Consider the following 16,401-nt stretch of genomic DNA (forward strand, 5'->3'; position numbering starts at 1 on the left):
GTTTTTGCATAAGAATATATATAGGGTTAGAATCCACATATTGTAACCAAGCATCCTCCAGAATGTCTTTGAACTCAATGTGAAACACCCAGTTATTGAAGAATCTAAAAGGACTTGCTTTCCTTTTATAATCAGCCCAAGATATAAGAACTGGGTTGTGGTCTAAGATCCCATATGGTAGAAATTCAGCTTCTGAAGAACCAAATTCTGCAAGCCATTTATCATTAACAACACACCTATCTATTTTAGACATGATTTTGTTCCTGCCATCAGAGTTGTTAGACCAGGTGTAAAAAAAACCAGTAAACTTGAGATCTACAAGACCAGTATATATACGTAAATTGTAAACAGTGAACAAACGGAATTGTTTCCCTAGCTTGGATGAACAAGATGCCCACCAACTCTTTCATGAGCATTTGTGACATTATTAAAGTCACCAAAAACACACCAAGGAATATGACTAACTTGTAAACTAGTCAAGTCCCTCCATAGCTCAAGCCTAGCACTACCATCATTTCTAGCATAAACAGTGGTGAGCATATATGTCAAAGCCGAAGACAATATAGTTAGTTGGGAATATATAAACTGGTCACTTTTACTAATCTTAGTGATAGATACAACTGAAGGATCTCAGCAGAGCCACACTCTCCCTCTTGGATCTTTGTTGTAGTTATCTATACATATCCACCCAAGACAGCACTTCTTTTGAATATATAAAGCTTTCTCAATGAAAACTTTGAGTGATGAAAATATCTTGGCCTTCTTTTTTGACTACCACCTACTCGCTTGTGTTTTTTCTTCTTAGTGATGAAATTATGAAAATTCGCAAGTCTTGAAAGAAAACCTTGGATATACAATTAGAGTTGTATCCTTGTATGCAGATTCTAGAAGGAAAAAATTAGTAGTACATGCAACAAGTAAGGCACTAACTTTGCCTTCGGAACTTTAAGTACAACTTGATCTACTTATTCTAATTAAATGCATTTTAGGGCATCTCCAATGGGAGGGGGGGTTAAAATTACACCTCCACCTAGGCTCCACGTAGGTGCCATTAGGATTTTATAATTCTAATTGCATACTATTAGATAGCCTATAAATATCCACACTCTATACTCTCCAATGGAGAAGTGTCAAAAAAATTGAATTTTAAACTCAGACGTCACTTAAAGTAACATCTCTCTTTAATTTAAATTGAGAGTCCAAGTTAAAATTTTACTTTAGAATTAGAAATTGACATTACTTAAAGTGACGTCCGAATTTTTTTTTGTTCGGACGTTGGTTAAAGTGTCGCCCGAGCTATTTATCAACTGATAGCAAGATAGGGAATTCCCCACCTCCTCTATCAATTAATACTCTATTATTTACGGTATATCACCCCCATTGGAAAGAGTTTTTTTATATTTAGAGTGTAAACTTTACACTCTATACAATTTACACTCTCCATTGGAGTTGCCCTTAGTAGACTTTTTTTTTAAAAGATTATATGGTTGAGGCGGACCATATTTGTTGATTAGACTTCGAAAAGTTACATACTTCTCTACCTCCATGAGAGTATGATCATTAGAGAGAGAATCATCTCTACAATAACAGTACTAGGCTATACGCCTATAAACCTTACAATTATGAAAAACTCATGAACAAACTCACTCGGGTACATTGTACACACACATAGATAACAACATAAAACACCTAACGTCTGATACCAAACAAAAATTTATCCTTTAAGACTGGATGATCATTCCTTAGATGTTTTTGTGCCTTCTCAAAGCTATAGAAAAAAATCTCACATTCACAACAAGCGTCGCATCATCAGAAATCTCAGTGATGTATTCATCAAGGTTTTTATCTTTATATTTTAGTAGACTTTCGAGTACATCTACCTTGTAATCATTGAGACAGCAAACTAAAAATCTGAGTACATCTCTCTGTTTGTCTCCCTTAAGCGTTGTTTCAAGAAAATTTGAGCTTCCCACAATCAAAATCTGCCTTCTGCAATAATAGCCCAACCAGGTACGATGACAAAACATTATCTCTGACGAAGTTAATCACCTTCCAGCTACTTTGTTGCATCATACCTACCATATAAGATGTAGTAATAAGTTCAAAACTTCTCCATTTCCTCTCTTTAGCAAACTTTTCTAAACCTTTCTTGATACTGCTATATTCTTCTTCTTCAGTGGTTATTTCTCCGCTTTGTTTTCTTAAAAAGACTTCTCCTAGACATCTAGCTAGAACAACACCATCTTCTAGCAAGACACCCCCTTGCCCGATATCAGGGGTCATAGGATGGAGAGCATCCCCAGCAATACAAACATTTTCTTTGTAGATTGCTCCAGGCCATAATAGCTTCCATGGCCACCTGAGCATTAAAGGAGAGGAGGTGATGCTTTTCAGTTCAGTTTTTTCCACGACATCCACCCAGTCTTTGGGCACGTTACCAAGATTCCTTAGTACAAATTGCTTCATCTTAGCTGGGTCATCTTCCTCTCCCATGTCTTTGTCTACACACACAATTCCATATTTCCATGTCAAATGTTATGCATTCATTAGAAGAATAATTAAAAATAGAAACCGCATGCATGAATGTTGTTCTATGTATTCAGTCCTAATTGTTGTTGAGCAAAACATTTTCCGAAGTCCGTCTAATTGCATATCCCTGATATCAATCTGTTGTGAATCAGCTGGATCACTCTTTGACGAGGTGACTCAGATCAATACCAAGTGCGGCGGGGAGGGAATACATATTTCACTCCTAAGTGTTAGAGTGCAAGTATGGGACAATATTCCCCATGTCGAAAGGTCGGTGAATAAACCTAGTGAGATCCTATAAAGGATTTCAAATTGGGACTTGGAATCAAACTTACTTTTGTTGGACGAAGAGTATGTGAAGAACCAGTACACATTGTTTTGATCGCAAGGAATGAAACCTGATCGGAAGCCATTTCCTGAAAATTGCATGAATTTGGGTTCAAAGTTGTGGCCATCGGGAAACTCTGCAATGCCCCGTGCTGCACACCTCCCAGTAAAAGTTGGCCTCTGAATACCCAACCCTTTTGCAACCACGGAATTTACTCCATCACACCCGATTAACACCTGAAATTATGTCGGATTTAGTTAGTTCAAGGCTTTGACACATCAACTTGATATGAACTCTTAAAGTAAGTACTAACAGAGGTCATCTATAACTTAAATTGTTTTACTTACAAAGCTCAGTTTTAGATATTATTTGCAACTTCTTTGCAATCACACAATTGCTAGCAAATAAGCAACCCCTTAAGAGTTGTACCACAATAAAATCTTGTATCCTCGTATATACATGTCCTACGTACTTACATTTACGACATATATACCTTACTGAGTTACTGCATATATCCAGTAATCTCTGTATTTTTGAAATTTCTATATATACCTTAGTCTTGAGGATGGATCCATCAGCCAGGTGCACCCATTTAAAGTACCCTGCTTCTTCAATTGATACAACCTTGGAACAGAACCTGATAGTACCAGGAGGTAGGTCCTTTGCAAGGGTTTCAAGCAACACCATCCTTCTCACACAACGAACTTCGTGATATCCACTGTATGATCAAGTTTAAAAATTGTGTGCAGGTATAGTCATCAGTATTTACTTGAACTCAATTGAATGACAAGACTCTTGTACTAGATTTTAAGTTTTCGAAAACCTTTCTGTCATCTTTGCACAGTGCTAACGACTGAGCAGTAGATGCTATCACGGCAATTGGTACAGATCAACTACCTTGGGACATCAGACCCCAAATGGAAATTGTACAAGCAACACCTACAGTCTTTGCATCATCTCTAGTGTGCGGAGAGGGGCCAATTTTGCGGCAGATCAGGCACCCAAACATGCTAGTAACCTTGTGACTTCAAATCAAGTTGTGTATGAGGCTAGACCTTACTGGTTAAGACGTTGGGAGTCTCCGCATTCAGTTATTTTAGATTTTGCTAAGGTCGTTTGGGATCCATATACTTCCAAACTGTGACATCTCTGTAATTTCATGTCTAGTACTATACTAATATACTACTAAATTAGGGGAATAGATACATGCTAAATATATTGCTAAACATACGACGATCTTCATGTATAAATAGCCGGGAGGGAAGAAAGGGCGTAGATGATAATGAAATTGACTGAACAGGCCTATCAAAAAACATTTGACTGAACAACGTTATCTAACACTAAAAAACTGTCGATGTATTAGACTGCCAATTTCTCAAGAAAACTCCACAACATTACATCAACTAAATAGGATTATGTGTGTAGGAACAGAACAAATTTACAATATTCGTTTAGAAATGTATATGTTCTGGAAAAACTCACTGTTTTGCTTTGACTTGAAATGACATTTCCGACAAAGGCAATCCCGAAACAATAGATGCAGCAACAGCACTGCAGAGGACAAAACATACAGCGATATATCACTTAGGATATAGATATGATGCCTTCATGTAATTGTCTTCTACTTTCTAATTCATCCAATCAATCTATTGTAACTGGAAAATTCACTGGTAATAATAAGCCACTCAAATCCATGGTAGTTTACTTACCCTGTAAGTTCCTGATGAGTTTGCCTAAGGGAATCCCCAATGCCAAGTGCATCAAGAGCCTTCCAAGCATTTGTCCAATTTGATAACGCAAATCCAGTCACTCTCAAATCACTCCACGACTCCAAAACCAAGCTTCTTAATCCCAACCTATATTTAACTTGATAAATTTTTGTAAGTCATGCTACTAGCTAATCCTTAAACCCTCTAAAATTAGAACAAAACAAATTATTTAAAATTAATCAACGGCGTATCCTTATTCATTTGGGGATATATTTAGCAGAGTATATACCTATGAAGCCCCAAGGCTGTGGTGAGTCCTGCTATCCCAGCACCAACAATCACAATATCTTCAACCGTCTCCATTTGCAATGAACTTAAAAATCAGCTCAGCCTGCTTTGCTTCCAAGGTACCAAATGAATCTACTTCCTCTGCGTCCACTTCTCAGTATATATACATATTAGCTTAAGTATAGAGAGAGTGGAAAGACAACAAAATAAGCAGCAGCCAGTATTTTGTAAGCCATGACATCATCTTAGATACATAATGAAGATCAGAATAAATATCTGGACAGGAAACTGTTTGCTGTACACAATACATCAGCTACTTGGTGGGGTAGCTGCCCGAAAATACTATTTAACTGCCTGAAAATTTTATTTAGCTGCCCAAAAATTGAACTGACAAATAAAAATAAAGGTGATGTTTCAGTCACAACTCACAAATTCGTTCTTACTAATAATGAAGATACTGAACAGCAGACACATGGGTCCAAGCCGCCCCTATCAGCGGTAAACTGACTTTCACTAAATTGTCTAAGGTCCCAAAAATAAATAAATAAATATAAATAAATAAATATATATATATATATATATATATATTATGGTATCTTATATATAATACGGATAAGGGATTTTCCAATTAGTTTCCGTATTCCGGTTTTACACCAAAGTTTTTAATCCAAAGAGTACCGGAAAGTTGGACAGCCACTTTATTTTTGCTCTTCATGAAAAGGATAAAATCATATATACATTTCTCCTTACCATCACTTAACTTACAATGAAAAAAAAACCCAAACATACCCACATTTTCATCACTCTATAAATCACAACGAAAAAAAACGGAAAAAAAAAAAAAACAGCACACAAATTCTCTAAACTCTTTTTCATCATAATCCCAACTCTCCTTATTCACACTCTAAAAAATAATATTCGCAGAAAAGACACCGTTTGACAGATATACCCCAATTAAAAGAAACAACATTCTGAAACTCTCGCCCATGAGACATTTAAAATTAATAGGAACCCAACCCCAAGAGAATGGAAGTGAAAAAGGGCGAATCTATATCCTATTCTTATCCCACCTATCGATCGGAAATATTGCCATCCGACCCCGAGAATTCGGATTTGAGTCTATTCCGATTTCGCTACACATCAACACTCGAACTCCAAAAATAAATCCCTATGAACAGGCACTGCATCTGGGACATCTGGAACGGAATCACAAGAAAACAGAGACACCGTTAGTTCGTCTTCTCCATTCCTGATATTCCCAATTAAAAGCGTTCCCTCCCGAATTTAACTCCGTCATTCCACCAAAATCTTCTTTCCACTAAAAAAAAACAAATTCATCATTCTTCTGCTGATTGAATTGATGAATTAAAACCTACTCTAAAGCGCATAGGTAGGGATTTTGTTTATTTCTTCAAATTTGTCTGCAATTTTCGTATTGTTCTATTTCTTACTTTTTCCTTTTCTATTTTTTTTTTTTTTTGTTCCAGTCGCAGAATAGTGCCTTTATCATCCAGGACTTTTTTTACCCAACTTCCCGCCTCAACGGAAAAGTATGGTCTTCTAATCTGTTGCCCCATTTTCTTATACCAAGTTTTCAGTTATTTTTTTCCCCAACCAACCATTTCGATACTTTTCCAAAAAAATTATGAGAAGGTTGATAAGGTCAGTGCGTAGATATCATTGATAGTAAATAAATTTGATTGCTAAATTTAATTATGGCCATTCTCTCAAGATTTCAAATTGGTATTTTCCTCTTCATAGCAATTCAAACAACTTTGGGACCATATTTGGTGTTGAATCGAGGGTGAGGAACTCTAATTGGTGTTATTATTAAATAATATCCTAAGAGTCACATTAAGATCTTGAAGGTGTTCAATATGATGTGGATCTTGAGATAGCTTGCTTTAATGGTCTCATTCAAGAGGCTTGGATTCCCAAGTGCACATATCATGCGCCATTGAATGTTTTTTCTTGAGTCAATACAGAGTTTACTCAGACGATGAGGTTGTATCTGGCCGGGCATGTATGGTCCATGCCAAGATACAAGAAGCAAACATAACTTAATAATACTTGCCAACCAATAAATTCTCTTTTGTGTTACATGAGCAGTTACAAATGATTGAAAATGGGAAACTGTTAATAGTATTAATTAAAGTTTTCAGTGTGGGACTGGAAATTATAGAAAATGAGTTTGGCGTTGATATCTATCCAAATTTGAATGGCATTCCTTGATACTAGGATGGGACGGTAGACCACTACTTCTATAAAATGCTTCAAGAGCCGCCTTCACAAACAATCCATGGCTAGCAGCACCAAAATAAGGTATATAAGGTATAAGAAACCCGTTCCTAATAGAAAAACGCACCAATTGGATAGTTTCCCTAATAACTAACTGTACTAATTTCACGAATAAAAATGACGCTCTCTTCTTCTCTCTCCTTCCAAGTTTTGATCTAAATTCCATGGCGAATAAATTCTCTATGGGGGTTTATTCGTTGGTTCATTTAATTCATAGGCAATTGCAGAAAAACTTCTCTTGTTAGAAATAGGTTTACTTACCTTTTCTTTCTGTCCTGTTCACTTTTAATTGTTTGAGAAAATGCAAGATAAATTTCATCCTCACATTTACGTTTTATTTGGATTGGTTAGTCTCACTTTGTCAAACACAAGTTGCTGTTGGTAGAAGGAGTGCTTCATTACATAAACACCGCCAGGTATGCTTCAGAATATTTAGGGAACTAAATATTGTTTGTTTTTGTAAAACTTTATTTTCGTTCAGAATAGTTGTCTTTTTTTTTCACTCCTTTTTTTTCACATTTTAATTAATTTTCCAGTTAACTTTTTATTCCAATTTAAGATTTCGAAAGGAAAAAAAATGAATGAAAAGGCATTACTAATTTACTACGTTCTTTTTATTAAAAAAAAAAAAAAAAAAAAAAAAAAAAAAAAATACTACGTTCTTTCCTTTTCAAACGCTTTAGTTGGGTCCTAGAAAATTTATTCGCTTTGAATTTGGTTAAATGGAATCATTGTTGGTATGGCATTTAGCCCATCTATATTTCTCTTTTGTATGAGATTGATTGTATGCGACCTTCACCTGTTTTTGTATGTGACCTTCTCACATTCAATATATATATATATATATATATATATATATATATATTTCTTAGTATGTCGTTCATAATTGAGATAAAACATAATTGCCTTTCATTTTATCTTTGTTCTACTTTAGTTCGTCATGGTTCAAAAGATGCAAAAGAACAACACAATGCTCAAATCAATGTTAATATATATATATATATATATATATATATATATATATATATATATATATATATATATATATATATATATATATATATATATATATATATATATATATATATATATATATATATATATATATATTTCTTAGTATGTCGTTCATAATTGAGATAAAACATAATTGCCTTTCATTTTATCTTTGTTCTACTTTAGTTCGTCATGGTTCAAAAGATGCAAAAGAACAACACAATGCTCAAATCAATGTTACTAACGTGAAAGCAGATACCGACAAAGAATGCCTCATATGCTCAACAAATTAGAGGCAAATCCATCAATCCATATTGTGAATGAACATGTGAAAGGTATTGATCCAACCTGAAACTACCCACACTTATTTGTCTTATTTTCTGTTTTTCTTGGTTGTCATCTGTTTAATTATATAAGGGGTGTACTAAACCTACTAGCTGTGACAGTAACTGAATCAATTGATGATAAACAAATCTCATTTGATACTTCTCTGACTACTGACTACTTTGATACTTCTCTGACTACGCAATTTTGATTAGCAATTAATGATGGATAGACAACTCTATCATTTTTAATCTTCATTGCATCTATTGAACTTTGGTTTATGTCTATTTTAGAGGGTTCTCACTTTAGAGGATCCTCGCCTTTTTTGCTTATTCCAAATAAATTAGATGACCCCTTTACTTGGGGAGGAAGGAATTGGATAGGAGGTTGAAAAATGTAAAGCTTTGTGAAAAATATATCTAGAGACAGGTTGGAAGCTCTGCTCTTAATGAACCCTGCATTGTATGCTTCAAATACCTTGGAACACTGTATTGAGATGCATTACAAGTTCTGATAATCTTTCATTCCTTACTTCCAATCTACTGATTATTGATTAATCATGTGATGCCTTGATGGTTGATGACGTAGGTAATCATTAGAATGCATTGATTACATAATAGTAGTATGCATTTGTAAATGGAAGCAAATGAACATTATTTTTTTACTTTGTCACTTTATTAAACAATTCTTTTTAAGTTTCTTAAATTAGCTTTTGCGATAATCATAGATGAATATGCATCACCTGGAGGCTTTGCCCAAACAATCCAGTGCAATGGCAACTCTATCAGCACAACAGTGAGTCATACACTCATACCCGTCTATTTTGCCCATTGATTACTTATGTAATTTGGTGACTAAAATTTTGCTTTTATTGTAGATTTATGTTAATGGATTAGATCCAGGTGTAAGTGTGACAATGTCGGATTATCGGCCTGTTCAACATGCGTTTGTTATACTTTTTAAATACGTTTGTTAGACTGCTAAGTGAAACTCAATCAGAAATTCAGCTATACAAGTTTGCTTTTGCTGAATTTGACAACATTAGCAGTCGTTACAAACAAATCACAAATCTAACAGGTATCCAAGGAATGAAGCAACTGAGATCGTTGCTGTCTCCTTTTTTTTTTTTTAAATAAATTTCATTGTGTATTATTACATCATTAGTAAGGGTTCAATAATTAGGGATATTCTGGATTCAGGGATGCTTTGAAATCTTTTCGCTGTTTGGGTCTTTCCTTCATAGTAAGTAGGAGGAGCATCCTCAAGAACCAGTGGGCTTAGTGTGTGTCTCTCTAGCACAGATGGTCAGGTTGTTGTAGGTGGGCCATTGACTGCAGCTAGCCCCATCCAGGTAGTGTGTTTTTTTAAAGGTGTTTTTGGTTGTCATCACGCCATCACTTCCATTTTGAAAAGGGAAGAAAATATTTTTGGCAAAAAAAAAGAAAGTATAGAAAGTCGTGTCTTCTTATTTTCTTTAAACATCAAAATTGAATTTGTGTGCAGATCGTTGCTGCATCATTTTCTTTTGACACCACAAAGAACAAATGTGCTGATGAAAAACTTGAAGCTTCTCTTAACAAGTCGCCTCCACAAGTAGCGGGAAGGCCATCAATGATAGGTCTCAACTTCCGACCTGCACCAAATTCATCTGGAAGAATATCTGTTAGGAAAATTGATAACCATCAAAATTTTGTAGGTAGTTTCATGCTCCAACCTCGAGGAATGGATGTGACATCTCCCCACTCAACTGACTGGAGGGGTGGTCTGGGTTCTAGAGGTAATGCAACTTATTCTGCTAATTCAACCTTCTATATGTTTGTCGCAGAGGCAACACCAAAGACAATGTTCTTGTGGTAAATTTAAAATTAGATATATACATTTATCTAACATTGCATGCACAGATACACTTTTATTATTCTCAAGCTATTTGTGTTTACATGCTCTGGTTATTTAAAAATTGGCCCTGATCTGATTTTTCTGCAGAATGCCAAATATTGATTTGGAGATCATACATTGCCAGATGGGTTTCAAAATAACTCATCCTATGAAGTTCAAAATAAAACTGAACATGCAAAATATATGATGAATGTTGATATATTTCTATGGTGGGAAATCTTTGTACGTTAGCTATGCCCCGCATATGCCCCACTTATCGTGCAAGTTCTCATATGCGCTTTTCATGTAGGCATGAAATCTAGTATTGTTGGCAGAATAGGCAGTGGCAAAACAACACTCAAACAAATTGTATTATGCTTAGTTGAACCTACTGCTACTAGACAGATCCTGTTAATTAAGGGGGTAAGATATCATCCATTGTTAGTTATTACATCATACTATGAGATATACTAAGAAGCCAACTCTTAAAAATTTGGTTCCTTTTTTTGAGCTGAGCAACTATTCCTTAATGTAGGGATTTCTGTACTGCAAGCCTCACTTTGCCAAGCTCTTTGAGGATTCTGCGAATTTCAACTGGAACTTCCAATTACGTATACCTTCTTGATCACGTCAATCGAATTTTCTTTGAATTTTTTACCAGCTGTCCTTCGGTTTATTTACTCATTGCATTTAGATTTTCGGCGTTGATATGTTGTGTGGGTTTCAGACAAGGTCACCTACCAAGCCTGCTGGATTGTTTTCTCACTTTTAATGGTTATACAAGGTTGTTCAAATTTGACATGGATGATGGAACTATAACAATTACCTTACCATGTGGAAGAAAATTCGGTTATTGGGAAGGACCGTTTTGGGTAGGGGTGTAATACGGGGCGGGGCGGGTCAACCACGGGTCAAATAGTGATGGGGGCGGGGTTAGGGGATACAAATCCAATGGTCCCCGATGGGGGGGCGGGCGGGTTGAAGTGTCATGTCTTAGTACCATCACCCGGCCCGTTGGGTCAGTTTACGGGGCGGGTCATCTGGGTCGGGTGGAAATTATCATTTTAACCCAATTTCACTAAAAAAAAACGTTCTAATTCTGCAAGTAATATATTTCCAATTCACAGTATATAGAAAAAAATGGAATCAATCAATAAAAAATAAACAAAAATAAAAAAACTTGAATTTGAATCCAAAACCATATTTGTAAATTTGAAACTTATTTATTGTGATTTACCATTTGTAAATTGATTATTTTCCATAGCATGATAAAATGAAGATGGGAGCGAGGATCTATGGTACAAAACAATAAAATATAAACTAAAAGAATTCAAAATGAATACAAGGATGAATGATTTATCTTCTCCAAAATTCGAAAGTTGAATTTGAATTTTTGATATTTTCCCAATGTTCAAACTTGAATATGTGAAATTGATATTGAACTCATAAGTTTGTATTCATATCTCTCAAATTTCTACAAAAGTTAAAAGAAATTATAAACAAAATACAAAAATATTAGAGTTAGAGTCTTAAAATTGTGAGGGTCAACGGGGTTGGGTCAACGGCTTTTGACACTGTGTGGGTTGGGCGGCTTGACGGGTCGGGTTTGAACATAGAACCTATACCCATAGCCCGACCGCATAAAAACAGTGGCGGGGCAGGGCGGGTCTATTTTCGGGTCGGTGCGGATTTGGGTGGCGGGTGAAGACCGGGTACCCTACCGGATGATGGGTCAACGGTTTTTTTTTACACTCCTAGTTTTGGATGGTGCCCAATTGCGAACCACAGGTAATTTGTCTATCAGTCTATCGCTCAATATCTTTCCTTACTTTCTAATATAAGTTACTTTTATATTTTCTTTTACACACAATTATATCAGTCGTCTGTGGTGTTGTTCTTTGTCATGTACACTTTTCCTTTGATTTGTAGTTTGAAATTTAGGCATGTGACGCCCAGAATTACAAACTTGGAATTCACGGCTTGACACAAAATTAAAGGCTATTTATTTACCTTTTCTCCTTTGATTTGTAAACTGAATTAAGGCTTGATTAGGAGATTGCCACAATCATAAACTTGAAATCCATGGGATAGTCTCCATTTTCTAGCAAAGAAAGTACAATCAATATATGCTGTGTCTTTGGGATTGCGGAAAGCTCCACCATTTTTTAAAGCAATACCAAGTGGGATATTAACTCTTATTGCATACTGATCTAATATAAGCCTATAAAGGGTCTACCTAAAATGTTTAGCACCAATGTATAATAGTCTATTTTTCATTAAACTACATGCCATGTTTTCTGAGTTGGATTATATGGCCTGATTAATGTAAAAGATATTGTTCTAATCCTGGACAACATATTTTGTAGGTTAAGAAAGAAGTCCCGAAGGTGGGGAACTACAAAACTGAAATTATAAAAGAGAGTTGGAATGACCTTCCAGCCGAGGTTTTAGAGTTGGTCATATCATCTCTGTTTCTTGGTGATTGCATTCGTTTTTGTCTTACTTGCAAATCCTTGATATCCATCACGCCACAAATGCTATCAAACCCGCCTCTTACACAGTGTGAATCTAGGTGTCAATGCATACCATGGTTGATGTCCTTGCAAAAGAACAACAGCTCTGAATGCATATTCTATTATCCTATATACGATAAATGTGCTACGTGTCTTAAAACGGCTTATCCACTAAAGAAGGTAAGTGCTAAAGTTATTATTCATATTCATCTGAATGAATTATGTGTTTCCTTTTACTTGGCTTTTGGTCTGTGGACTATCTTTGACAACATTATGGACCTTATTTCAAGCTTTGCCTTTACTATTTCCTCCTTGAACAATAGAATTTCTAAAGAACTCAATTGTTTTATTATGTTGCTTTTCCTTGCTCTAAGGAAGTCCTTTGCCCTGTTGTGTTTGAGAAAGGGAATTGTCAGTAATGGATATAAACCTGTTCCTCGAGGGTCTAGCCAAACTGTTGAGATTGAAACAGATAGGGAGAATGTTGCATCACTTGCCAACGCTCTTTACACAACAATAACAATTCCAATGACTAAATGTTGCTTCATTTACTCCTTCCTCTACTGCACTTATCCAAGAGGCAGAGCGAGAGCACGAATGTAAGCGTTAATAGAATCAGAAATGCAGCAGATCGAGTTTGACAATCCTCCTATCGGAGGTGAGTATTCCCAAGTACGATTTTCAGAATCACACAAGCTCAATGGAAAGGAAACTGAGATTGATTATGAAGAAGAGGATGATGGTCTAGAGACCGACGAGAGTGATGAGAAGAGGTTACTTACCCACCAATTTACATTCTCAAACCTGGGGGACTAGTAAGTGTATAAGCAACAGGTTACACGTGTTTGAACTCCAACACTTAACTCGCTCGTGAAGAAGGCTTAACATATGAAAAATTTTGTGAGGCTTTTGTATATCTACAGAGTAAACACATCAATGAGCTTCAATTTCCTGTACGATAAGTTAGTGTACTCAAGCACTCTCATGTCTCATGTGAACTGTAATTTTTTATCAGCGAATTACTTCCAAAAGTTCAGTTCCTGTGTATAGTTTATTGACGGTTTGATAGTTTGAAAACTCAGTAATACACCATATGCTTCTTCAAAAAGTATAGGTTGTATCTTAAGTTTTGTTAGGTCTTGCTCTCAATTTAGGGGGACTGGACTACAAAACCATGATCACTCTTCACATTGATGACCTTCTCAACCAATGTGCATCTCCAAGAGTTCGAGGCAAATATTAAGAAGTTGATCAATAATCTTATGTCCTATTCTTTGTCATGCACTATCGTTGGCTATCCTAGCTACCCTACTTTCTTTTTTTGCAAAATTGGTTTATGTGGGTCTTGGTGCAACCAACTGTGTTTTCACCGCGTGTTATGCCCATGAACTCGATTTTTGGCGTAATTCAACAATGCAAGGACCTTTATAATTATGTACTGATGACGGTATACATCAATTTTTTTACTCCATCGTGTCATCAATACTTACTACTATCTCAGTCACAAGCTTATATGATTAACGCCATCAAATACGCTAACATAGAACCTACTAGCCCAATCTTATGTCTATGTTAGAGCAATATAGTAGCTCACTTAGACTCATTACTGCATTGTTTCATCATCTCTTTTTTTTTCATAGTCATGTAGTTTTTTTAAATGAAATAGCAATCCTTCCATGGTCTATATTCCTCTGACTTTAAAATTTTATAGGCTTCCTTTGAAATGACAACGTCGGGATATCTTCCTTTGTATGACATAAATGACTAGGATCAGCAATGCAAAATTAAGTTCCGCGTCTCTAGAAAATGGAGCATCGGAAAAGAAGTGCAAGGAAAAACTAACAGATTTGACATGGTTTTGATAGATGATCAAGTTAGCCAATTTCATTTGAATTGCACAAATTCCTTTTCCATTATTTTTATTGCAAACAATTACTAACTAATTTCGTATATTTTGGTTTCAGGGAAATCAAATGCATGCAATTGTTCCAAAGAAGCAAGCAGAAAAATTCTCAAAAGTTATCCGAGAAGGCTGCGTGTATGCTGCTGAAAATTTCATTGTACAAACAGTCTCGAATTATCGGCCTAATGAAAATGAGTTTGTTATACTTTTTAAATGGGACACATTTGTTAGACTGCTAAGTGAAACTCAATTAGAAATTCTGACGTACAAGTTTGCTTTTGTTGAATTTGATAACATCAGCAATCGTTACAAACAAATCACAAATCTAACAGGTACATTGAGAATATATATAAAACTACAAATACACACACACACACACACACACACACACACATAGATATATATATATATATATATTATAACAAATATCTCTTTATAATCTCTATCAGATGTATATGGCGTGCTTGAAGGAATGTCAACCATAACGTTTACCAAAGGAATAAAGCAACTGAGAAATATTCACTTGAGGACTGAGAGGTCAACTTTCAATAATTTTGTTTTTTAATGAATATGAAAAACTTCTTACCTGTATCTATATACTCACAAAACATTATCACCCATTGGGAAAAAAATGAGGATTACATTATGGGAAAATGGAGTGGACTTGGTTGACAAAGATATCATTACTGTGGATCAGCCCGTGGTCGTTGTAACATTGTTGACTGTTGATATCTATAATGGTGACTTCATTATTATGAATATAATTATCACTGTATATTACTATTTTATTCCTTCGCTTGGAATGAACTAATTTTTAAAATATTTCAGGTGTATACTATGTAAATTCGACAAGGGCGACAAGAATTTATTACAACTTGGAAATTCCTGAAATTAAACATCTAATGAACAGGTAAAGTTCTCACACGTTCATATACTTTACATTACTCCAGTTAATAGAAATTTAACTTTCAATTTTTCAGTTCCAAGAACACAAAAATTGCACTGCTTGAAGGGTCATCATCTACTGATCGTATATCGACTAACCGACAACTCAAGAACAGGAAAACTCTTTCTGAAATTCTTAATTCATTGGATAGAGACCCATTACACTTAATTTGACTCTCAAAGAACTAACATTCCATTGCATTATGTTAATCAAATTGAAGCCCGACGCCTGCCAAAGTTATGCATGTGGCGTTGGGTGCTAATAACATTTTCAGAATGGGGACCAATAACCAATATAAGAATTTAGTGTTGCAACTAGCTAGCATCCATTATTTCTTCCTTTTGTCGCCTCCATACGGATGGTTCGAAAAAATCAACACTCCAACATTTGAATCATTCAATCTCTATACACATGAAATAAGATCCACATTATATTGAAAGCTTTTAAATTGTAATTTTGTTACATAACCATCTTCCGGTAAGCTATTATTTACATATTCAATTTACTCCACATATTCACTCCAAATATTAACAGTGTCCAATGCATTTTATCTAATTGTTTCCAAATGTGATCGTTTCTAAATAAATAATTAAATTAATTAAGCTAGCTACAAATTCTTTCTCTGTCCAAGCTACCTACTTATTTAAACAAAAAAAAAAAAAAAAAAGCTGATAGTAGAGCATCATAATTAGAAT

The 16,401-nt window shown here is 35.2% G+C and overlaps 1 protein-coding gene and 1 long non-coding RNA gene across 3 annotated transcripts; one reads left to right on the forward strand and one right to left on the reverse strand.

Annotated features, from left to right (window-relative positions):
- Nucleotides 1-1,806: 1,806 nt before the first annotated feature.
- LOC147483035 (monooxygenase 2-like) lies at nt 1,807-5,270 on the reverse strand. 2 transcript variants are annotated; one of them, XM_086575753.1, is made up of 6 exons: nt 4,856-5,270; nt 4,567-4,713; nt 4,340-4,408; nt 3,410-3,575; nt 2,865-3,093; nt 1,807-2,501 (listed from the first exon to the last, which is right to left on the reverse strand). In XM_086575753.1, the coding sequence occupies exons 1-6, from the start codon at nt 4,927-4,929 to the stop codon at nt 1,951-1,953; spliced, it is 1,236 nt and encodes a 411-aa protein (XP_086431879.1). In that variant the 5' UTR covers nt 4,930-5,270; the 3' UTR covers nt 1,807-1,950. The 2 variants fall into 2 exon arrangements, with proteins under 2 accessions (XP_086431879.1, XP_086431880.1); XM_086575754.1 differs by having other exon boundaries at nt 2,928-3,093; nt 4,856-5,068.
- A 171-nt stretch (nt 5,271-5,441) lies between these two features.
- On the forward strand, nt 5,442-15,014 carry LOC147483036 (uncharacterized). The gene is made up of 12 exons (XR_015206670.1): nt 5,442-6,244; nt 6,342-6,404; nt 7,504-7,568; nt 8,332-8,480; nt 9,197-9,264; nt 9,347-9,546; nt 9,669-9,820; nt 9,973-10,087; nt 10,166-10,246; nt 10,655-10,767; nt 10,880-10,955; nt 12,711-15,014. It is a non-coding gene; the product is annotated as an uncharacterized LOC147483036 (long non-coding RNA).
- The last annotated feature ends 1,387 nt before the right edge of the window (nt 15,015-16,401 follow it).

The sequence above is a fragment of the Coptis chinensis genome, chromosome 8 (genome assembly GCF_015680905.1).
Source record: "Coptis chinensis isolate HL-2020 chromosome 8, ASM1568090v1, whole genome shotgun sequence".
Classification (NCBI taxonomy): domain Eukaryota; kingdom Viridiplantae; phylum Streptophyta; class Magnoliopsida; order Ranunculales; family Ranunculaceae; genus Coptis; species Coptis chinensis.